Source organism: Akebia trifoliata, chromosome 5 (assembly GCF_017979445.1).
Source record: "Akebia trifoliata isolate Shusen 1 chromosome 5, ASM1797944v1, whole genome shotgun sequence".
Classification (NCBI taxonomy): domain Eukaryota; kingdom Viridiplantae; phylum Streptophyta; class Magnoliopsida; order Ranunculales; family Lardizabalaceae; genus Akebia; species Akebia trifoliata.
Window position 1 is genome coordinate 20,648,135 of NC_141379.1, and position 25,545 is coordinate 20,673,679.

At 40.2% G+C, this 25,545-nt stretch overlaps 1 protein-coding gene across 1 annotated transcript; it reads left to right on the forward strand.

Annotated features, from left to right (window-relative positions):
• Positions 1-24,613: 24,613 nt before the first annotated feature.
• LOC147401627 (uncharacterized) lies at positions 24,614-25,273 on the forward strand. Its single transcript, XM_086444424.1, has one exon. The coding sequence runs from the start codon at positions 24,614-24,616 to the stop codon at positions 25,271-25,273; it is 660 nt and encodes a 219-aa protein (XP_086300550.1).
• The last annotated feature ends 272 nt before the right edge of the window (positions 25,274-25,545 follow it).

The window sequence follows — 25,545 nt, forward strand, 5'->3', positions numbered from 1 at the left end:
TGGTTCACTAAACATGAGAAGACTCTTAAAAGTACACCGAACTCCTAAACCTGAGCATCCTGGGGATTTCGCTCCGAAATCTCATACGAGGGCTAGAGATTTTACCTTATGCTTGGGGGTATTGTCTACATACTTTTTGGTTTCCTTTAGGATGGGTTATCAGTTACCTGGTTTCTTTGCAAATATTGCCGGACAACTCAAAAATAAGGCTAACCCAGTTCCTATATGTAGACACCTCAATTTGAATGGGCTATTACTCGAAAGGGCCCAAAAATACAGATTTTTCAAATAAATGGGCCAACGGGCCTCAAGGGCCCAAGTCATTGAAAATTGGCATTTTGATCGAACCAAGGCCCCTAAGACCTCCTAATGATTTGGGAGGCCCGCCAAGAGGACTCGGCCAACCCTCCGCTTTCCCAATATTCACCGCTCCGCTTCCAAAACCAAAAACGCCAAATTTTCAATGAAGTTCACAAACAGGCCTAAAAAGCCCGATTTGCCAACACGTGGCATTTTTGGATCAAACCAATATTTTCAAAAATTCAAAAAATAAAAAATAAAAATAAAAAAAATGAGACTTAGGACACTTATCATTTCCTCTACCCTCACCGCTCCATCGCCGAAACCAAAAATACTCTAAGCCCATTTACGACCCACTAACCTTCATCTCTCTAAAATCAATCCCTCACCTTACCCCTTAACCTAAACCTAACTCCACATAACTTAAACTCCAAAATATCTCCAACATACCCAACCCTACCCTAAAAACAAACCCTACCCCATCTCAAAATACTTACAACCTTCCTAAAACCCAAACCCAAACGCATATCCAATTCACATCTAACTCATAATCCTAACCCACAAACCACTATCCACATCAACCAATCACCATCTTGATAATCAAATATGACACATGTCATCACCCCATCTCACCTCCCTCATCCAACTACCTATCCCATTAATTTTCTTTAAACCTCATCTACCCACATATCAATCCATCACCTTTTCTCCAAAAAATCACATCTACCCACACCCCTAACCTATATCTCCCCTAATCTACTCACATCAACCCATCACCTTTTCTTTAAAAAAATCTAATCTACCCACACCCCTAACCTATACCTCCCCCTAATCTACCCTCATCATTCCCTACAAAACTCACATCTACACCCTAAACTTATACCCATCCTCTCAAGTCAAACACTCAACCTCTCTCATCAACCCATCTCAACCCTTTATCTCTACCCATTTTGACACATGGCATCATCTCTCACACCCTCTCAAAATATCATCAACCACCTTCTTACACAACCCTTCTTTTAATTAAAATCCCATCCCCTCAACTCAGTTCACCAATTAATTACTTTCTTACATAATCCCATCCTCTCAATAACTCTCATTTATTTTATTCCATCTAATACTCAACCCAAATGGGTTGAAAGATCCAACCCATTTGGGTTGTAAAACAACCCATTTATCTTTCTTACACAAATGCCCTTCAATCATCTCTAATTTACCCCCATCTTTCTCTTAAATCCCACACCATTCTATCACTTTTCCTCATTTTACCCCATTATATCCCTAAAATAACTCCTCAACATCTATAAATACCCTCATCCTATTCCCAAAAAAGGCCCAACTTTCACTACAAAAATTATCCCCCAACTTTTACTACCAACCACTATTTCCAATTCTCACTACAAAAAAAATACTACCAATTCTCTCCCCCAAGTCTCACAAAAAAATTATTATACTTCACTCATCTCTCTCATCATCTCTTCTCTACTCCTTCAATTACACAAAAAAATAACATTTTCCTAAACTACTAAGGACCTTAGAAGACATTGAAGAAGAAGAAGAAAAGAAAGATTGAAACTTCAAGGTGGGTACGACAAAATATTCCCCCTCTTTCTCTTCTACACCCTCTCTTCCTCCCTCTTCTATTATCCCCTCTCCTCTTTACTTTGTTCAAATGGATTTAAGATGAGTGGATCTCAAGGCGAATGATCAATTAGGATCATCTCTTTCAATGAGATGATCATATGATCGAGCCGAAAGTAAATCCCTACTTAGGGTACAAATACACACACGTGGCACTTTATTTTTTTAATTTTTTTTATAAATCAAATAATCGAGTTGAGTTGAGGTTATAACTTTTAGTGGGGAGAAAAGGGTGCCTAACACCTTCCCTTTTCTCTAACCGAGTCACTTATCCCGAATCTCAAGATTTGATCCATACCTTATCCATCGAGAGTCACTAAACGTCAAAACAACAATTTTCTAAAAAATGCACATCGGGTGACCATTCACACCCACTTACAAAAATTAATGGTGGCGACTCCTAACCTTAGTATATGTGGTCATCGTAATGACGAAATCACGTATCTACAGCTTGACGACTCCACTGGGGATCTAGGCTCTACCCTCGTGTCAACTCGGTCATTTTGGGAAAAAAAATTTCAAAATATTCTTATTTGCAAGCTAACATTATTTGTTGTATTTATTTTTTAGATAGGTTTCTTTTTATTTATTTACTCCCCTGAGTGAAAAAAAACAAAAAAAAAATGAAAAAAAGAGAAAAAAAATTGATTTTTTTACTTTATTTATCCGATTATATGCCTTTTAAGCTTGCAAATCATCAAAAAAATGAAAAACAAATTTCTTTTTTTTGGCCCAACCTAAAAAACAGAGGCAATGTGCCTCAAAATGAGTTAAAAAAAGAAAAAATAAAAAAAATAAAAAAAAATCGTTTTTATTTTTTTTTGTCGAATGGATAGTCGAACTTAAACTGATTGTAACTTTCTCGTTCGATCTTCGATTGACTATTAGTGCATATCGATTTGGTGTAGAACAAAATTTTCTTCCAAATGTGACAATGTCAACAAGATTTTGTTAAGTCAGAATCGGTTTGTGAGCTCGTTTACTATCATTTACGCTAACATTTTTGTTTGACGTCTTGTCGGGATACAAAATGAGTAGAAAAAAAAGAGCATAAAAAAAGAAAAAAAATTTGGCCCATGCCAAAAACCAGAGGCAATGTGCCTTAAAATGAGCACAAAAAAATTTTAAAAAAAAATTAATTAAATCTTTTTTGCTCAACTTGTTCCTCACGTCATTCTTGGAAACTTTACTCTTGGAATTTATTTTTGTTTCAAGTTTTAAAGCTTCAAAAGATCAAACGGATCATTTGTTTTTATACTCAGGGCGTGCCGCTCGCCACTTTTTGATTGATCAAAATGGAAATTCAAAGCAATCATCGATTGGACCATAAAAAAATAAAAATAAAAAGAGAATTCCTTTTGTTATTAGTTCATTCGTTGAAAAAAAATGATGAAAAAAAAAATCGATTGGTTGATGTGTAACCATGAATGTGCTATCCTTGTGGACTGATTATCTAAAAGACCATGGTCTCTATAGGTATATTTTAATATGCCTACATGATCGTAATGTGAATGTAATAGATTTGGTAGTCTTTGAACTATGTGGCATCCATGTAGAAATGGTTTGATCTGGCCAACGGGTCCACTCATCTGGAAAATGCCCCGGGTACACCCTATCCTATTTGCACACACCACTGGCACATTTACTTTACTGCATTGCACGCTTGCATGTCCCTAATAGCCAACGTGGTACTAGTGCGTGGTCCGGTCTCCTCAGAGATGCGACGTCATTCATGAAAACCACAACTCCAATCACATACCGTAAGGTATATAAAACTGGGGCATCAATACCGTTTGATCAGGTGATTCTGAAAGGTATATTGATGCACCCATGTTGGAGCAACCTGAGCCTTTGTCCTATTATAAGCCGCATGGTTACATGTCCCGATTGCCAACGTAGTACTAGTACGTGGTCGGTCCCCTTGTAGGATGCGAAAACCATTTATGAAAGCTACAGCTCTTGACTCGTACTCGTAGGTATATAAAAGATAATCCAAGTACATCAATTGCACTTCTTGGTCAAAACTAGTACCTAAACGAGATCCTGTCCCGCTGTACCCTACTGTACGAGGGGGATAAACTACGTTTATTCTTGACGAGAGGTATTTAAGTGGGCTCATGCTCAGCATTGTGCGCCACCTCTCAACTAGGGATCAAACCGGCTGTTTTTGGCTTCAGAGAAGTGAATTGAAGTTTTAGATTATCACCTATACGATATATCAAACCAAGTCATCACGTACCGTCTGATTAAGTACGCTTGAGAGGTATATAGGTGTGCTTGGGCAATGATGGCCAGATAAAAATGCATTGTACGTAGTAAACTTAGAGTCTAGAAACCGTCCCTATACGTCACGACTAGAACTTATCGTGGGTGTTCCTTGGTTGTTCATTGAGTGGAACCTGATGATTGATGTATGTGCATGATGAGATCAGAGTGTATGATTGTCCTCAAGGATCAAAATTTTGGTTTTTAGAAACTAAAATGGGTGTACCAACCCAATAAATAATTCATTTCTTACAAAAATTCAATAATGACCCAGTCCATCTCGATCCAACAATCATGATAGGCCGGCCCATTTAAATCAAAATGGAAATCAAAGTTTTAAAGAAGAAAAGTGGTTTACAAAAGGAAAATATTTTCCAGAAAGTATGTTTTCCAAAAGAAGTGTTCTCAAGGAAAAAATGTTTTCAAAAAAAGAAAAGTGTTTTCAAGAAAGTATTTTCCATAAGAACAAAATTTTTCAAAAGAAAAGTAATTTTACATGGACCTTGGAAATGTACTGAACTATTCTTTTGTGTCAACTCAGGATGCTAGTTGCAGCAATTACCCAATCGACCAGTTGGTCAAAACAACAATCACGGGGATGCACACCGTAGAGAAATTCAACTTTGGAAAATTCATGTTGAGATGCGCCCTGTACTTCCACGAGGTGGAGATAGATTGAAATATTTTGCGCGCTATGGTTAATCGTTGGAACCCTTATCTTCACATCTTCCATATTGGGCATATGCACTTGTGTCCTACTCATGAAGACTATTGTGACACATGGGGATATCTACTTCAGGTCCTCTAGTCAGGCCTTCATTGAAGACAGGATATTCTGGTGACCTCGCCACATGCCTAAACATTTCAAAAGAAGAAGCCAAGGCCTTAGTCCGTAACGGGAGATTGGATTTAGTACTCTTATTGAATCCATACCACTCCTGCAGTCATCCTATCAATGTAAAACCAGAAGCTTGGAAAGCCACTAGAGACTATCGATTGTGTTTAGGAATCTTAGCCCAATACATACTGACCTCCAAAAGTGAGGGTCAAATTGTTCCTGAGTCTTTCATAGACATAGCTTCCCAGCTCTCTAAAAAAGTCAATCTTGTACCTCTTATTCTAGCTGAAACCTTCTCAGGTTTAGATGCCATAAAAATGGTGAGGGAAGGGATTTCAAAGGAAGCCTTCACCTACTTTATATGTGGCTTTGCGATCATCTTAAAATTGTGGACATTCCTTCAACTCTCGAGTATAGGCCAGAGCACTTTTCAAAGATAAATATGTTAGTGCGTCACAACTCAGTCAAGGCTTGGAGCAAATGGTTGGATTCTCGCTTTGTCCGTCATATTGGTTTGAGATGCCCTTGGTGGATGACGGACTACCTTGTTTTAGGTACCAAAGGATCCTATTATATCCATTTGATTGGACTAGAGGAGACATCTTTTTACCAACCTGCCTTGATCCCAGAACAGTACGGAGTACCTATAGAGTTTTCGTTACCTCAACACAAAGACTTCTTTCCACCTGAACCATTGACTGAAAAGTTAGTGTATCTCATTGAGAAGGCTTGGAACAAGCGTACCTTCGGATATCCAGATGGACCAGCAGAGTTCAAAGAACTAGTCATTAGAACCAAGATAAGCAAGCCTAATTGTCCTAGCAATCCTGATGATAATCAAAATAAATCCAAGCGTCCATGTAAAAGAATCTAAGACAGAGTTATTGAAATTCAAGAAAATTTTTATCTGTCAAGCAATTTTCAATAGTTCAATAAAATTTCCTTTAGTTTCTTTGTGAAAAGTCATTGTATAAATGAATTATTTAATGGGTTGGTGTACAAAATTCAATCTTAGGATTCACCAAAATGTTATCAAAGGGGGTAACACCGCAATTAATAATCCACCTCAAATGGGTTCACTACCCATATCCATCTCAGATTGGGTCCATGACTCATCCGATTTCGAATCAAGCCCATGACCCATCAGTTAATCTACTTTTGCAAAATGTCATACCGACTTCGTGTCGATGCCAGCTCCGTGCTGATGAAATTATGTTTAGATTTTACCGACTCCGTGTCGATACCAGCTCCGTGCTGATAAAATCACTTTTAAATTTTATCGACTCTGTGTCGATGCCAGCTCCGTACTGATGAAATCATTTTTTATCTTTTCTGACTCTGTGTCGATGCCAGCTCCGTGCTGATGTAATCATTTTTTATTTTACCGACTCCGTGTCGATGCCAACTTCGTGCTGATGAAATAGTTTTTAAATTTTATCGGCTCCGTGTCGATGCCAGCTCTGTGCTGATAAAATTTTTTTAATTTTATCGACTCCGTGTCGATGCCAGCCCCGTGCTGATGAAATTTCTTTTTCAAAATATTTTACCGACTCCGTGTCGATGCCAGCCCCGTGCTGATCAAATTTCTTTTTCAAAATGTTTTACCGACTTCGTGTCAATGCCAGTCCCGTGCTGATGAAATCTTTTTAATTTTATCGACTCCGTGTCGATGCCAGCTCCAGCTGATGAAATTCTTTTTCAAAATATTCTTCCAACTCCAGGTTGATGCCGACTCTGTGCTGATGCCAGCCTCGTGCTGATGTAATTCTTTTTTCTCAAACGATCCAACTCCGCGCTAATAAACCACGTTTTTTTACATAACTAAAATTTTCCTTTTAGGTGTTATCCCGAATAATTACCTAACTTAATAAAACATCATGCATATTCCTTTTGTAAACAAGACAATAACGTTTGGTCTTCTGTACGCACAAGGTGGCCAAACGAAAGAAGTACAAACACCCTGAAAAGCCTCTGTATTTCCTTCGATCTGCATCAACTATGAGCAACTCAGAGGACCCACAACTTGCGACAAGTGAACTTGTCGAAGCTAATGCAATGATAGCGAAGCTAGTAGAAACAACGAAAAGACAAGAACAAATGTTGATGGTTATTTTTAGTAATACTAACTTCCTACAAGCGCAAGCCGCTCAACACCAAGCATCTGGATCAAATCCAGAACCCCTTGAACAGACACGACCAGATCAACAGACCACCCCACCTCATACGGTGCCAATGTATCAGGGCCCTCCACTTTACATCCCATAGAATCAACCACCTCCGGTGGTAATCCCAGATGATGAGTGTGACTTCAGGGTGCCTGAGGCCAAAAATGCAACTGATAACAAAATAGCCCAGCAGATAGAGTCTCTCCAAGAGGAAATGAGACGAATGAAGGGTACAAATACTTTAGGAGGGACAAGATTCAGGGACCTTTGCTTTTATCCTAATGCATAGTTGCCGGCCAAGTTCAAATGTCCGGAGTTTGAGAAGTACAGTGGGGTGGGGTGTCCGCTATCACACTTGAAATTATACTGTGGATCTATGTGCCAATATGGCGAAGATGACAGGCTACTAGTACAGTATTCCAAAGAAGCTTAACGGGGCCGGCCCTCAAGTGGTTTTTAGGACTAGATCACACGCTCATCAAGAATTGGCAAGACCTGGCTGAAATGTTCTGGCACAATTACCGATTCAACACAGATGTAGGTCTGGACCGGAATGATATGGCTAGAATGATGAGGAAGCAGAGGGAAATAGTGAAGGAATACGCTCAAAGGTGGCGAGAGTCAGCTTCCCAAGTACGGTCGGCTATGACCGAACAAGAGATGAATACCACGTTTATCTCTACAGTGGGACATTCGTTCTACACTCATCTAGTAGGGCATACCACGGGCACTTTCTCCAATCTTGTTCAAGTGGTAGACCGGGTCGAGGACGAGATCCGAACTGATTTAATATTTGACTTCACAGCCCTAAGTGCAGCAGCAGGGACATCGTCACAGAAGAAGTTAGTGCCTTTTGTCAAAAAGAAAGAGGAAACTCAAGTCAATAATATACAACCCAGCCAACCTCTTTTCATTTAGGCACCAGTTCAGAGGCCGCAGGCACCACAAGTCCCTTGGGCGCCAGTACCTCGAGCTGCTTGAGCTCCAGCATCGCAGAATCCCTTTAAGACAGTTCCTCCGCAAGTACAACCAGTACCACAGTATGAGCAAAATCAACAAACACGGCCCAACAGGGTAAACATGGTATTCACCAGATTGCCTATGACGCTAACAGAATTACTTCCGATCTTGCTTAGGGGAGAGTACCTCACAAAACGACCACCAAATCCATAGGCTACGAAAGGACCAGGGTATAATCCTAACTTATTTTGTGAATTTCATATGGGTGCACCGGGGCACTCTACTGATCAGTGCTGGCAACTCAAGCACCAGGTGCAAAATTTGACAGATAAAAAAGCACTCATACTGGATGGACCAGCGAATCCCACTCAGTAGTAAAACATCAACCAAAATGCCCTACTTACCCACAATGGAGGGGGAAGTGGGCACAAAGTAAATGTCATTCTTGGGGAACCCGATTTTAACCCATCAACTTTGATAGCTCCCATCGGATCGAAAATCAAGATCCATTTAGCAAGAAAAATAGAAACACCAACAGTTTACACCATTGACCAGTACACAACAAATCCACCTCGAAACTTGCAACTGCCCCTCAGAATGGTTGACCTTACCATTCATCCCACTCATCAAACTCCCAATACCACTACTCGATTGCCTCTCATTATACCATATGCATCGCAAGGTTCTCAATATATGACTCGACCACCCCTTCATATACCTTACACTCCATGACCACCACTAGTCATTCCTTATACTTCACCAGTCCTTCAAGTAGCTCCTCCCATCACCACTATAGCCAAAACACAACCACCACCCCTCATCCTCAATGTAAAACCTGATCTATCCCTAATAACCATACGCTCACCAAAACCCTTTCCATATAACTCTAACCAAGCAGTCCCCTGGAGCTACGAGACAACTATCACATCATCAGTAGGGGTCGAGACGATGAAAAAACTAATGGTAGCTGACATTGGCCACATGACCAAAACAGGAAGGTGCCAAAGAGTGCCAGTAAAAGGGATAAGCATCATGGAAGAAACAAAAGAAATAGTGGAAGAGGAAAAAAGAAAGGAAAAGGGCAATGGAAAAATAAACGAAGAGGGCAAAGAAGAAAAAACAGGAAAGGTGACAGACAAGGAAGCAGCAGACTTCATTAAGCTCATTCGCAAGAGTGAGCACAATGTCTTGGATTAAGTGAACAAACAGTCGGCTCAGATCAGCATCCTGGGTCGGCTACAAAAGTCAGAAGAACATCAAGAAGCACTGTTGAGAATTCTAGGAAAATCGCATGTACCTACAACTACTTCGCCAGCACAGTTAGAACAAACAATAGGTCAAATCATGGCTCCCAACCCCATCGTTTTCACAGAAAGTGAGTTCGTGCCAGAGGGATGGGGGCACATCGAGCCACTAAATATCATGGTCATGTGTAAGGGCATGATGGTTGCTAGGGTGTTAATCGATAATGGTTCAACCCTCAATGTCTGTCCTTTCGAAACCTTTCGAAAACTTAATGCGGACTGGTTGCATGTTAAACCCAACAATAAGGTTGTCCAAGGTTTCAACAGCTCGAGAAGGGACTTTCTGGGAGAGATAGATTTACTAATCACTATAGGACCCTGCACCTTCGAGGTAACATTCGAGATCATGGAGATACCTACAACCTTCAACTTGCTGCTAGGCAGGCCATGGATCCATATTGTTGGGGCAGTGCCTTCCTCTTTGCATCAAATAGTCAAATTTATTATGGGACAGAGGATGATATCTGTATTAGCAGAAAACTTGATTCCAGTTGGGAGAGCTCCGGACGTCCCCTTTATTGACATAGAGATGATGAAAGACAAGGATTTATATCGTTCTTATCAGTTTGCTGCTGTTAGCCACATTGAAAAAAGGAAAGAGAAGGTGAAGGCAGAACTATCAAGGGCAAATCTGATGATTGGTCGGGTCTTGAAAAAGGCAGGTTATCGACCCACGTAAAGGTTAGGACCGGGAGGAAAATGGAAAGCTACGCCAGTTGAAGCAAAGAAACATATTCCTTATTTTGGTTTGGGATTCAGGTCCACGAAAAAAGATATTATGGAAATGAACGATAAAAAAGGGAACTCCGGTTAGCTAGAAAGCAAAATCGTGAGCCTAATGTCTAGAATCTGGGCATGATTCCTCATATCAGCGTCAGTTTCCCAAAATCACAAGTCAGACCCGATAGTCTTTCAGAACCATTATCAACAAAGCCAGCCAGAAAGAAGAAAACAATGAGTTTCAAACCCTAGCACAGTCAAGAAGACTTAGTCATTGAGTCCCAATCATCCTTCATAGAAGGCATTGATGTCTTATTCAATGGGGATTCCGATGAAAGTCTCTCAAAGACCGCTCTAGAATCCATAAAAGTGGAAACCACCATGAGTCAAGAGAAAAAATCACCCTTCCCCACTGGCATCGACTGGGCATCAGTCATTATCCCACCAAGCTTGGGAGGGACTATGCCCCAACTTGATAAAGATCAATCGGAGATCATGGTCATCTCCGAACCCTCGACCAAATCACCCAACAAATCACTTTCGCATCTCATTCGTCCCCTCAGAGAAGGGGAAATTCTGAACAACTGGGAGGAATTCCCATTAACCCTTGAGGCTGTTGAGGCCTTAAAAAAATATCGTTTAACAAATCTAGTTTGCCCAAGGATCATAACGAGCCCTCATCCTCAGGTAAAGACTATTTTGAGGGCTCCCTATCTTTATTAATGAATTTTCATGATTGTTCTTCTTATTTCAGGTATTCAAAAAGAAACAAAAAAACAAATATTCCTCAAAAAGAAAAAAAATCAAAAATTTCTCAAAAGACAAAAAAATAAAAAAGCTTTCAAAATTACAAAAAAATAGATATTTTCCAAAAGCCAAAAAAAGAGTCCTCAAGGGATCTGTCTCAATTAAATGAGTATCCAGATAAAATATAATTTGAAAGGGACGAGTATGATTTCGATCTTGAACTCGACTTTGAGCTCATGGGGATCGAAGAAGAGTCTGAGGACGAAATGGAGTACCCGCCTAAAGAAATCAAAGGCTTGGTAGAACGTCAAGAGAAAGGTGTTCAGCCAAACATTGAGGATACATATTTAATCAATCTTGGTATCGAAGAGGACCCACGAATTGTTAAGATCGGAGCCTTATTAACATCGTAGCAAAATGAAGAAACGATCAAACTCTTACGGAAGTATCAAGATGTTTTCGCATGGTCATATAGGGATATGCCTAGGTTGGACATAGATCTTGTTGTACACAAGCTACCAATTGCCTTGGGAAGCAAGCCGATCAAGCAGAAACTGAGAAGGCTAAAACTAGAATTGACCCTCAAGGTTAAAGACGAGGTCATGAAATAGTTCGAAGTAGGGTTTCTTGTAGTCTCTACGTACCCAGAATGGTTGGCTAATGTCATCCCAATACCTAATAAGGATGGAAAGGTACGCATGTGTGTTGACTATCGAGACTTGAACATGGCCAGTCCTAAGGATGATTTCCCACTACCACACATCGACACTCTAGTCGACAGTACAGCATGACACGTCATGTTCTCGTTCATGGACAGCTTTTCAGGCTATAATCAGATAAAAATGGCAGAAGAAGATCAAGGAAAGACTGCATTTATCACACCATGGGGTATTTTCCACTACAAAGTCATACTATTCGGATTGAAGAACGCAGGAGCAACTTATCAACGAGCAATAACCGCATTATTCCACGATATGATCCATAAGGAAATGTAGGTCTATGTAGACGACATGATTGCTAAATCCGGTATTGAAGAAGACCATCTAGTGAATCTAAAGAAGTTGTTCGACAGGCTGAGGAAGTACAGTTTAAGGCTAAATCCTGCAAAATGAGTATTCGGAGCAACATCGGGAAAACTACTGGGTTTCATCGTCAGTAGAAGATGCATCGAGATAGATCCGGCAAAAATCAAGTATATTCTCGAGATGAAAGCACCCATTTCAGATAGAGATGTTCGGGCATTCTTGGGAAGAATACAGTATATTAGCCATTTCATTGCTCAACTCACGCCTATCTGTGAGCCAGTCTTCAAGCTACTCAGGAAGGACACACCGAAAAAGTGGAACCAAGACTGTCATGAAGCATTCGATAAGATTAAACAATATCTGCTCAATCCACCAGTCCGAGTCCCTCCTACTCTAGGACGACCCCTACTTATGTACATCTCAGTTCAAGAAACGTCAATAGGGTGTGTGCTAGGGTAACACGATGAATCAGGACGGAAGGAACAGGCCATTTACTATCTCAGCAAGAAATTTACTGAGTACGAAGCAAAATATTCAATGCTTAAGAAGACTTGCTGTGCATTAGTCTGGGTATCTCAACGACTACGTCACTATTTGCTGAGTTACTCAACTATGCTAATCGCCAGGATGGACCCCCTGAAATACTTATTCGAGAAACCAGCATTAACAGGTCGCACTGCAAAATGGGAACTATTGCTATCTGAGTTTGACATCACCTATGTCACTCAAAAAGCCATTAAAGGGCAAGCCATCGCCGACCACCTCGCCGAACACCCATTGCCTGACTATGAGCCACTAAAGACGAACTTTCCCGATGAAGCCATACTACTCACCGAGATTGAGGATGATAATGATGAACTAGGCTGGAAAATATACTTCGACGGAGCAGCCAATCAGAAAGGAAACGGGATAGGGACAGTTTTGATCAAGCCAGATGGATCCCACATACCAATTGCAATCAGATTGAAATTCCAATGTTCTAACAATGAGACTGAATACGAAGCATGCATAGCAGGGTAGAAATCAACACTGGATCTCGAGGTAGATGAGATCGATGTTTTCGGAGATTCAAGCTTAGTAGTCTATCAGACGACTGGAGAATGGAAGACCCGAGAGCAGAGACTGGTCCCTTACCACGAGTATCTGGAAGAACTAAGCTTGCGCTTTGATAGGATTTCATTCACGTACATGCCGAGAGCTAAGAATCAGTTTGCAAATGCACTAGCTACACTTGCCTCTATGATCAACATCTCGGAAGACCTGAGCATCGACCCTATTGAGATTAGAATTCAAGATGAACCAGCCTATTGTTTACTCGTCGAAGTAAAAAAATCTGAAGAAAATTCATGGTATTTTGACATCAAGGCATATCTTGAAGATCGAACGCTCCCCTCAGATGCAACGCCAAATGATAGAAGGACCATTCAGAAGCTAGTAGGGCAATTTTTCTTGAGCAACGGTATTCTGTACAAGAAGTCGCACCATGAGATCTTACTCAGGTGTGTGGCAGAAACGAAAGCAAAACGACTAATTGAGACTGTACATGGGAGAGTCTGTGGGTCCCATATGAATGGTCATATGCTGGCCAAGAAAATCATGAGAATGAGATATTACTGGACTACAATGGAGAGTGACTGCTATCAACATGTCCGCAAATACTATCTATGTTAGATCTACGCCAACAAGATCAATGCCCCACCTTCAGAACTACATAATATGACCACTCCTTGGCCCTTCTCATTCTGGGGCATGGACGTCATTGGGCAGATCTCGCCAAAAGCTACAAACGGGCATCGTTTCATCCTTATTGCTATCGATTACTTCACTAAGTAGGTAGAAGCGGCTTCATACGCCAATGTCACTAAGAGCAACATCATGAAGTTTGTCAAAAACAACATCATTTGCCGGTATGGACTTCCAAGCGGATTGGTAACTGATAATGCCAAAAACTTCAAGAACAAAGATATGATCAAAATGTGCGAAGACTTCCAGATCACTCATCACAACTCTGTACCCTACAGACCTAAGATGAATGGAGCAGTCGAGGCAGCCAACAAGAACATCAAGAAAATAATCGAGAAGATGGCAGTTACATACAAAGATTGGCACGACATGTTGCCATTTGCACTACAGGCCTACCGAACCTCGTTCAGAACTTCAACTGGGGCAACTCCGTATTCATTGGTCTACGGAATGGAAGCAGTCTTATCCGTAGAGGTTGAGATCCCCTCCCTCCGAATCTTAAAGGAAGCAGAGTTAGATGAAACTGAATGGATTCAAGCTCGGTTTGATAAGCTGAATCTGATTGAAGAGAAACGCCTTGCAGCCATTTGTCATGGACAGATCTATCAACGACGAATAGCTCGTGCCTATAACAAGAAAGTTAAGCCTAGGGATTTCTCACCAAGAGACCTGGTATTAAAGAAGATTCTGCCAATCCAAGAAGACGCCAGAGGAAAGTTCAGACCAAACTATGAGGGACCATTCATTGTGCAGAAGGTAATGACGGGAGGAGTTCTGATTCTCATAGAAATGGACGGACAAGTCTTCCCGCAACCAATCAATGCTGACACTGTCAAGAAATACTATGCCTAAAATTGATCCTGAGACGACGAAAGACCATCTTTGCTATTCTAAACCAACTATCAACCTTAGTCAACCCTTTTGAGCCATCATATTCATTTCTTAAACTAAGACTGGGGCAAGGCAACAACTACAAAATGATACAAAAAAAAATCAGAAAGATCAAAGCATCAAATTACTCCTGGCCCGTATGAGGATAAACTGTGAACGACTAAAAATACAAAAATCAAAAAGTCAAAAACTTGGATATTTGATCTAAGCTCGACCTAAATCTCCAGCCTAAACAAGTTCGAGAGATGCTGGGAGGAGACATAGATCACCTTTTCAAAATAAAATAGATGAACCCCATGTCTATCTCACTTTGGATAAACTAATGCCCAAACCTTAACCTTTTGTATCCTTCCACTACCATTAGCCCAAGCCAACATTTCGTCCTACTTAAAGTCCTTTTTGATCAGGAAATGTTCTAAGGCAACATAATGACAGTGGCAGCACCAATGATCTTGCGACTTGGTCCGGACCTCAAAGTCTTGTTAGTCGTTGGAAGACTCGAGAGGGGAATCCAGATCGGATATTCGAAAAAAAAGAGTACTCGAAGTGTAAAGTAGTCGATCTCGCAGGTTAACTTGAGTTGCCGAATCACGAATAGTCGTCAGCAAACTCGAGAGGGGAATCTAGATCTGTTACTCAAGAAATAATGCCACCACAAGAGTAGAGTAGCCGATCTTGCAGCTCAACTTGAGTCACCAAGCCATAAAGACACAGAGATTCTGAGTAGAATTGTAATGAAAAATAAAAAAATACAAGCATAATCTGAAAGGGCATAGTGAAAACCTGAAAGGGCGCTATGAGTAAAAAAATCAGACTATGACAAGATCAAAGTCACCAGCACGATGAAAATCCCAAAAAGGACGTTGATGTGTAAAAATGTGGAAACCGGGTCTGGTGAAAATCATAATTGGCACCAGGGGCAATAAGGGTGAAAAAAAAAAGAAGGACTCCTGGCCCGCAAGAGTATAAACAGTGAACGGCAAAATCTTTCCAAGAATCCTGAGACCCAAACAGATAATAGTCTTCCAATACCAGGGCACTGGGAATGACTCTAAAGGAATCAAAAGAGCAATTGACGTTTATATCCGCTGTAGTTGGCAAAAACACCTAGCTCGTCATAACCAAAGATTTTACAAACCCTGAATTTATCGTATTCATTTGATAAAGACATTTCATAAAATTTCAAAAAACAACTACTATTTTGGTCGATGATGAAAAATCTAGGACTTATTAAAACTTCAAGTTTTCAAATCATTAGATATACCTGAGGCCAAGTAAGTACAAAACCTATTTTCTTTGCATTAATCTTTCAACATTTGGCATACATTCAGATAATGATAAGAAAATATAAAAAGTGGGAATACAACGTAGTCGATCAAGCATCATTGTAAGAAATGAAAAATGAGTCAAGGCGTTCCTCCAAAGCACGAATCTAGGTAGCTTGGCTCATCATCACCTCAGCATTCAAAGCATCACGACTTACTAGGCATAGCAAATGAAACCCTTCAAGTGATGACAACAGAATTTCAAGTCCCTTCACCTCTGGTTCCGACTTGAGAGAGTTTCTTTATTGTAAACAACATACCGAGGGGATTTGGATGGTGGTCGATGTTTCTTTAGATCATTTGTGTCATAACCCGATATCGAGATGTCGAAGAAGGCCATCAGGCTGTTTAATCCAAGAAATGCCAAATAGTCACTCCAAGGTCATATGGGTCAAACATGTAGAAATGGATGACAAAGCAGTTCACAGTACATATAGAACACTAGTTAACTCTGACCATGGATTTGGAGCAAAGCGATGTGTTGCTACCTTAGATCGACAGTGCGAACGCCTTACAAGTGTTATGACTAATAACATGCCAGCTAGAGATATTGGTGTGATAATGAATCAAGAAGTGCGAAAAAGTATGTTGATACTGCAAGAGAGCAGCACCGATGCAACAGGCTCGTTCGTAGTCTATGTTCTTGTTGATTTTGTTGCGATGAATGCGGCTTTAAATGGGGGCGAATCAGACTATGTAGTCATTTTGCCTTCAGATCTTGGTTGATTCGACTCCAACAACAAAACTTTCTCTTGGATTAAAAAAAAAAATCAAAAATCAAAATTCGAGAAAATACAATATATATATATATATATATATATATATATATATATATATATATATATATATATATATATATGAAATACATATATATATATATATATATATATATATATATATGAAATATAAAAAAATATAAAAAAAAAAATCTCAAAAATCCTTTCGAGTTACATTCAACTCCGATTTGTTAAAACACGACAAAAAATATCCAAATTTCAAAACTCATCAAACTTTCATCAAATCTGAAATCTCACACGAGCTTCGCGCCATCGAGATCAAGGCAAAACTCTGTCAGACCCCGTGCTTGAGTAGCTATTTTCCATAAAAAATCTTCAATACGATAAGTAATTCAAGATCGCGCTTTTACAGAATTTTTCTGGCCCGTACAAATAGGGGTTTAGTCTATTCTTTGCAGTTCTTTACACGCAATTCCTGCAAAGAAGGGCAACTGTAGACACCTCAATTTGAACGGACCATTACTCGAAAGGGCCCAAAAATACAGATTTTTCAAATAAATGGGCCAACGGGCCCAAGTCATTGAAAAGTGGATTTTTGATCGAACCAAGGTCCCTAAGACCTCCTAATGGTTTGGGAGGCCCGCCAAGAGGACTCGGCCAACCCTCCGCTTTCCCAATATTTACCGCTTCGCTTCCAAAATCAAAAACGCCAAATTTTCGATGAAGTTCACCAATGGGCCTTAAAAGCCCGATTTGCCAACACGTGGCATTTTTGGATCAAACCAATATTTTCAAAAATTCAAAAAAAAGAAATGAGACTTGGGACACCTATCATTTCCTCTACCCTCACCGCTCCATCGCCGAAATAAAAAATACTCTAAGCCCATTTACGGCCCACTAACTTTCATCTCTTTAAAATCAATCCCTCACCTTACCCCTTAACCTAAACCTAACTCTACGTAACCTAAACTCCAAAATATCTCCAACATACCCAACCCTACCTTAAAAACAAACCCTAACCCATCTCAAAATACTTACAACCTTCCTAAAACCCAAGCCCAATGCCCCTAAGCCCAAACCCATATCCAATTCACATCTAACCCATAATCCTAACCCACAAACCACTACTCACATCAACCAATCACCATCTTGATAATCAAATATGACATATGTCATCACCCCATCTCACCTCCCTCATCCAACTACATATCCCATTAATTTTCTTTAAACTTCATCTACCCACACATCAACCCATCACCTTTTCTCCAAAAAATCACATCTACCCACACCCCTAACCTATATCTCCTCTAATCTACTCACATCAACCCATCACCTTTTCTTTAAAGAAATCTAATCTACCCACACCCCTAACCTATACCTCCCCTTAATCTACCCTCATCATTCCCTACAAAACCTACATCTACAACCTAAACCTACATCTATCCTCTCAAGTCAAACACTTAACCTCTCCCATCAACCCATCTCAACCCTTCATCTCCACCTATTTTGACACATGGCATCATCTCCCACACCCTCCCAAAATATCATCAACCACCTTCTTACACAACCCTTCTTTTAATTAAAATCCCATCCCCTCAACTCAGTTCACCAATTAATTACTTTCTTACACAATCCCATCCTCTCAACCACTCTCATTTATTTTATACTATCTAATACTCAACCCAAATGGGTTGAAAGATCCAACCCATTTGGGTTGTAAAACAACCCATTTATCTTTCTTACACAAATGCCCTTCAATCATCTCTAATTTACTCCTACCTTTCTTTTAAACCCCACACCATTCTACCACTTTTCCTCATTTTACCCCATTATATCCCTAAAATAACTCCTCAACATCTATAAATACCCTCATCCTCTTCTCAAAGAAGGCCCAACTTTCACTACAAAAATTCTCCCCCCAACTCTTATTACCAACCACTATTTCCAATTCTCACTACAAAAAAAAAATACTACCAATTCTCTCCCCCAAGTCTCAAAAAAAAAATTACTATATTCCACTCATCTCTCTCCTCATCTCTTCTCTACTCCTTTAATTACACAAAAAAATAACATTTTCCTAAACTACTAAGACCTTAGAAGACATTGAAGAAGAAGAAGAAAAGAAAGATTGAAGCTTTAAGGTGGGTACGACAAAATATTCTCCCTCTTTCTCTTCTACACCCTTTCTTCCTCCTTTTTCTATTATCCCCTCTCCTCTTCACTTTGTTCAAATGGATTTAAGATGAGTGGATCTCAAGGCAAATGATCAATTAGGATCATCTCTTTCAATGAGATGATCATATGATCGAGTCGAAAGTAAATCCCTACTTAGGGTAGAAATACACATATGTGGCACTTTATTTTTTTATTTTTAAAAAAAATCAAATAATCGAGTTGAGTTGAGGTTACCACTATTTAGTGGGGAGAAAAGGGTGCCTAACACCTTCCCTTTTCTCTAATCGAGCCGCTTATCCCGAATCTCAAGATTTGATCCATACCTTATCCATCGAGAGTCAATAAATGCCAAAACGATAATTTTCTAAAAAATGCACATCGGGTGACCATTCACACCTACTTACAAAACTGAATGGTGGCAACTCCTAACCTTAGTAGATATGGTCATCGTAATGACCAAATCACGTATCTACACTATAATACTTGCTGAGACTTTTGAGGGATTATCTAATGAGAACATACCAGAAGGAGCAGGGTTTAGACGAAGCCCATACTTACTTTATATATGGTTGTGCATTCGACTCCGCATTGCAAAATTCCCACGAATTAAGAAAGATAAATGGGATAAATTCATAGAAAATGACATATTAGTGGATTTTGCATCTGTGAGAGATTGGAGAAATTAGTTCTCAAGTTTGACTACTCAGGATGTTAATTGGGATAGATTGGAATCGAGGACGAGTGAAGGCATCGTGCTTGCTTCAAAGGGATATGATCTTGTAACGCTTACCGGACTATTGAACACATCTTTTTATTGTCCGATGATGATACCAAGACAGATGAGACTCCCTTCATGAATCCCAATACGCCCGAGAAATCGACACCCCATTAAAGGACTGAACATGCAACTAGTAGAACATATAGCTACAGCTTGGGATCAGTGATCATTTGTGAAATTGGAGGACCAACAAACATACAAGAAGTAGAAAAGAGGAATAGAAGAACATGTCTAAAAAAGTAAAGTCCTAGATTGAGTCATTTTTATTCTTTGTAATAAAAGGAGAGTCTCCTCATTTATTTTTGTTGAATTTGATTTTATCTTGTTTACATAAATAATTCAGAAATTGGTACGAACTTTAATGCATAATAAGGTCCTAACTGATAATAAATCACCTCGTCATAAGCTTGACCAACACATCTCATCAATTATAAAAGGGAAGTAATAGTGAAAGAAAATGCTATCAAGAAGGATCATTTATCAATTCTTAATTCACCTTTGATGGGGTTACAGGATACTATTGTGCCTAAACTTAAGCGTCCACCACCCAGTTGGAGTAGAGAGTCTGGTCGTTTGGGGCGAACATCAGCACCAAGTGAACCATCAGAAATGGCCTCTGAATCTGAACTTGCAGAAATCCGTAAGATCTTAACGGTGTTTGCAATGGACATAAACAACATCAAAAGCAAGGTAGAAGTGCTAGAACAAATCTCTAAATCGACAAGAAATCCCCTTGATGATCAAAGGGGAAAATGACCAGAAGGAAGCACATCTAGAAATCTGGAAGATGTTTACGAGCTTGATGGAAATGAGGAACACTTCCATGAAAGTCCGATACTAGCTAATAGAATGACTCAATTGGAAACAACCTTAAAAAATATTAAAGGGATTGATGAAATCGCAGCAAGCATCGAGGCCCTTAATCAGATCCCTAAGATCCGTTTGCCTGAGAAGTTCGTAATTCCAGAAATGGAAAAATTCGTGGAGTGGGTTGTGCAAAAACGCATCTCAAGGTATATGTTACCAATATGCGCACCATGGGCCTCAGTGATGAACATATGACATTGTTGTTCCAACGTACTCTATCGGGATCTACGCTATGATGGTTAATGTTTCAGGATCCAGCTGCAATAGGGACATGGGAAAATATGTCAAAGTCGTTCTGGCATCAATACATATATAGCACCGAGATTGAGACTTCTCGGAGGGATTTGTAATCTACTAAAGAAAAGAATGGGGAAACGTTTACTGACTTCATTGGCCCTTGGAGGGCCAAGGCTACACAAATGTGGGACAGACCATCAGAAAAAAGAACAAGTGGCAATCATACTAAAAAACCTCACACAAGGGTATGCTCAGCATTTGGTCGCCCAATACCTCCCCATATTTGAATCTCTGTTACAAGCTGGAAGTCAACTCAAAGATGTCTTTGCCTCTGGGATTTTGTCTAATCCTTCTGACAATAAACCCAGGAAGTCCTTCACCAATCCTAAGCCTAACATCAGTCATGCCTATATAGCTAACACTTCCACTACCACAGTTCAACCCCAGCGCGAACCAATAATCAGGCAAATTCGGGTAGAGCCCCATTTCGACAGTTCATAAATATAGGAATGACCCTCATCGCAGCTTTTCAAAAACTATTGAAGAAAAGGCTTCTTACCCCTCTTTAACCTCAGCCTCTGTCAAACCCCCTACCAGCGTCGCATAACCCTGACCTCTTCTGTGAATTCCATCAAAACCCTGGTCATCATACTGATTGGTGTATTACCTTTCGCCATGCCATCCAAAACCTCATTGATGCCAAAAAAATCACCGTCCCTACCTCAACACCACCAAACGCCACTACCAATCCACTACCCGTATATCAACCTCCCCCTACCCGGAATATGGTCTCCAAAACCCAATTACCATTTGACCCAGTCTCCTTCATCCATCTAGTCCACATCAAACCACCCAGTTACCCCCTCGTTGGAATAACTTTCACTGACGAGGTCTATGCCACAAACCATGAGCCATTTGACCTAGCTAAGGACGAGACGTACTACTTATCCCCACCCCGCTACGATAACCCATCATATACCAGTTACTTCTTGGCACAAATGGTCCTAGAAAGTGCATTCTCCTTAACAAGTGAAGACCCTTACTTATTAGCAGAAGAGGATGAGCCATTTTCACTCTCTTGTGATGAAGTCAGACATGTAACCCGAGGAGGAAGAGTCTTTAAACCACCAGAACTCAGTGTTGACAACCCTGTAGCCTTGGCAAGAAAGGAGAAAGTGGACTATGTTAAGGAAACTATTGAAGAAAATGCACCGTAATAAAACAGTTAAAAAGGGCAGGTGCCAACATTTCAGTTTGGGGTTTACTTATGGCTTCAACAACTCATAAGGAAGCCGTTCTCAAAGCATTAAGCGCAGTCCAAGTTTCACTCGACACTTCCCCAGATCAATTGGCCAACCTAGTAGGAGCAACATATGTTGAGAATAATTTGTCTTTTTCATACTCAGACCTCCCAGAAGAAGGACCAAGCCACACGAAGCCCTTGCATATCACAGTTGACTGCAATGGAATGAGAGTTCCTCTAGTCTTGGTAGACAATGGAAACGCACTAAATGTTTGTCCTTTGAAGACCACAACTTGTCTTGAATTCAAGGCAGAAGACTTCAAACCAACTAGCCAAGGTGTAAGAGCTTATGATAATACGAAAATAGATGTACTCAGAACTTTGCACCTACGAATATCCACGGGTATAGTAAACTTCCCTATGGAATTCCAAGCCTTGGATATCCAGTTATCATTTAACCTATTACTAGGGTGACCATGGCTACATCAGATCAAAGCCGTACCGTCTACTCTACATCAGAAGATTAAATTCATCAAGGATGGTTTAGTGATCACACTTCATGGGGATGCTGAAGTCATGGGGGTTGTCAATAACATAGAAACTAAGGATAAGTCACTACCCGAAATCCAACCCGAACAACAAGAAATACAGCTCAGTGGGTTCGAATTTGAAAAGATTCATGCCATCAAATGGGATGACCCTACAAAAGAGTTTGTTCTTATTGATAATACATTCAGTTGTTGTGTGGCCAGTATGTTCAAAGACATGAGATTCTTTTCGGGCATGGGCTTAGGTCTTAGACAACAAGGGATCAGAGCTGCACCGATCATTCAAGAAGTAGTTGGGACCTTCGGATTAGGGTATGAACCTACCAAAGAAGATTGGGCCCGATATCAGAAGATAAAGAAAGACAAGGCAAAAGCGAAAAGACAAGGGCATATCGTCGATTTTATTAATATGAAGCCCTATCGAAAAACCTTTAACGGGTACTTAGTGAAAGTAGGAGAAGACTTTCCTTACTGTGATTTCCTAGAACCTTTCATTAACCACCTCACGGGTACTCACCAACCAGGGTTTGAGGTCTTCTTTGGGATGAGTTGGCCTGACAAGGAAGAAGATAAGACATCTAAAGAACTGAAAGAAGCTGACGATTGGCAAATAACTATCGATTCACTCAACATCGCCCAAATGTTTCTCGAAGAAGTCAATGTATCAGTCCTATCAGTCGAAGGTGGTGCTTAAAGCCCACAGCCTGTAATTAAACCCGCAGTTGGGTCTCTTTCTAATTACCATGTAATGAGTCCTTTGTTTTACGTTGAGTCTAGTCAAGTTAGTCTTGCTAAGTCTGTTGAGTTCGCAGTTAGTCCTGTCACCCCATCCATCTTTAATGAAATAGAAGAAGTTTCTGATTATCCCGAGTGCAATAATGATTTAACTAATAATCTCACTTCGAAGGAGGAGTCTTCTAACGAAGAAACCCCTATCGAACTAATCAAATTACTTGAGCAAGAGAATGAACGTCGGGCTCAACCTGTAATGAAGGAAACAGAACTAGTCAATCTTGGGACTAAAGAAAACCCTCAAGAGATTTGAATTGGTGTCACCTTGTCTCCCAAGGAACGCGAAAGAATAGTAAACTTGCTCAGAAAATTCAAAGACATGTTCCCGTGGTCGTATGAGGACATGCCAGGGGTGAGTACGGACATTGTTCAGCATCGAATTCCATTGTATCCCGATGCTCGACCAGTAAAACAGAAACTCCGACGTATGAAGCTAGAATGAACTTTGAAGATTAAGGAAGAAGTCAACAAGCAGATCAATGCCGAATTTTTGAAAGTGGTAGAATACCCAGAATGGATCTCTAACGTAGTCCTAGTTCCTAAAAAAGACGGAAAAGTGACAATGTGCGTGGATTTCAGAGATCTAAATAAGGCAAGTCCAAAAGATAGCTTTCCATTGCCCCACATAGACGTACTGGTCGACAACACTGCACGACATGCCATGCTCTCGTTTATGGATGATTTTTCAGGATACAACCAGATAAAGATGGACCCGCACGACATGCAAAAGACATCGTTCATCACCCAATGGGGAACCTTTTGTTATAAGGTCATGCCTTTCGGTCTAAAAAATGCTGGGGCCACATATCAGAGAGCAGCAACGACCTTATTGCACGATATGATACACAAGGAAGTTGAGGTTTATGTGGATGACATGATAGTCAAATCTAAGGAACGATCGGGACACGCCGCTGCATTAGAAAAGTTTCTCACAAGGATTCATAAATACCAGTTACGTCTCAACCCACAAAAATGCGTATTCGGAGTGACTTCAGGAAAATTAATAGGATTCGTGGTCAGTCAAAAAGGGATTGAAGTGGACCGTGGGAAAATCAAAGTTATACAGAAAATGGTACCGCCTAAGACTGAAAAGCAGATTCGAGGATTTTTAGGCAGAATTCAGTATGTCAGCAGATTCATCGCTCAGCTCACTAATGTATGTGAGCCGATATTCAAACTTCTAAAAAAGAACGAACCGAAAGTATGGAATGAGCAATGCCAAAAAGCCTTTGATCAAGTCAAGGAGTATCTCGTGAATCCGCCTACCCCGGGTGAACCTATTCTCCTTTACTTGTCAGTCACAGAAGAAGCTATGAGATGTATGTTGGCACAGTATGACAAAGACAATCACAAAGAAAGAGCCATCGATTACATCAGCCAGAAGATGTTAGAATATGAACAAAAATACTCAACTCTTGAAAAGACCTGCCTAGCATTAGTATGGGCTACTCAAAGGCTTCGACACTACATGCTCTCCCATTCAGTCATTCTGTTATCCCGGATGGATCCTTTAAAATATCTCTTTGAAAAGTTGGCATTGACAGGAAGGATTGCACGATGGTTACTTCTGTTATCAGAATTCGATATCACGCATGTTACACAAAAGTCTATTAAGGGAAGAGCAATAGCAGAGTACTTGGCCAATCATCCCGTAATAGAGGAAATAAGACCTGTCTATCAATTCCCAGATGAAAATATCCTGAACCTCGAAGAAGAACCACGAGACCAAGTATGGCAACTATACTTTGATGGAGCTGCAAATCAAAATGGGTATGGAATAGGTGCAGTTTTGTTATCTCCAGAAAAATGCCATATTCCGATCGCTATTAAGCTGGCTTTCTCCAATACAAACAATACTACTGAATATGAAGCGTGTATCATCGGGCTCGAGGCTACATTGAATTTGGGTATCATAGAAATTGAAATATTTGGAGATTCAGCTTTGGTCATACATCAATCGTTGGAAGAGTAGAAAATCAAAGACGTGAAACTGAAACCTTATCATGAATATCTGTTAAATCTGGTGAGGAAATTCAAAACCATCTTGTTTCAACATCTAGCAAGGGAAGATAACAGATTCGCAGATGCCCTAGCTACTCTCTCTTCAATGATCCATTTACTTCCAAGCATGGAACTATGGCCCATCACACTCGAAATCAAAGATAAACCCGCAGATTGCTGTCAGGTCGACATCGCTGCTCGACTTCCTAACGAAAAGCCATGGTATACTGACATCAAGAAAGT

Excerpts from the sequence above, each read along its gene's own strand:
- LOC147401627 (XM_086444424.1), top strand. The coding sequence starts at position 24,614 with ATGAGATGTATGTTGGCACAGTATGACAAAGACAATCACAAAGAAAGA.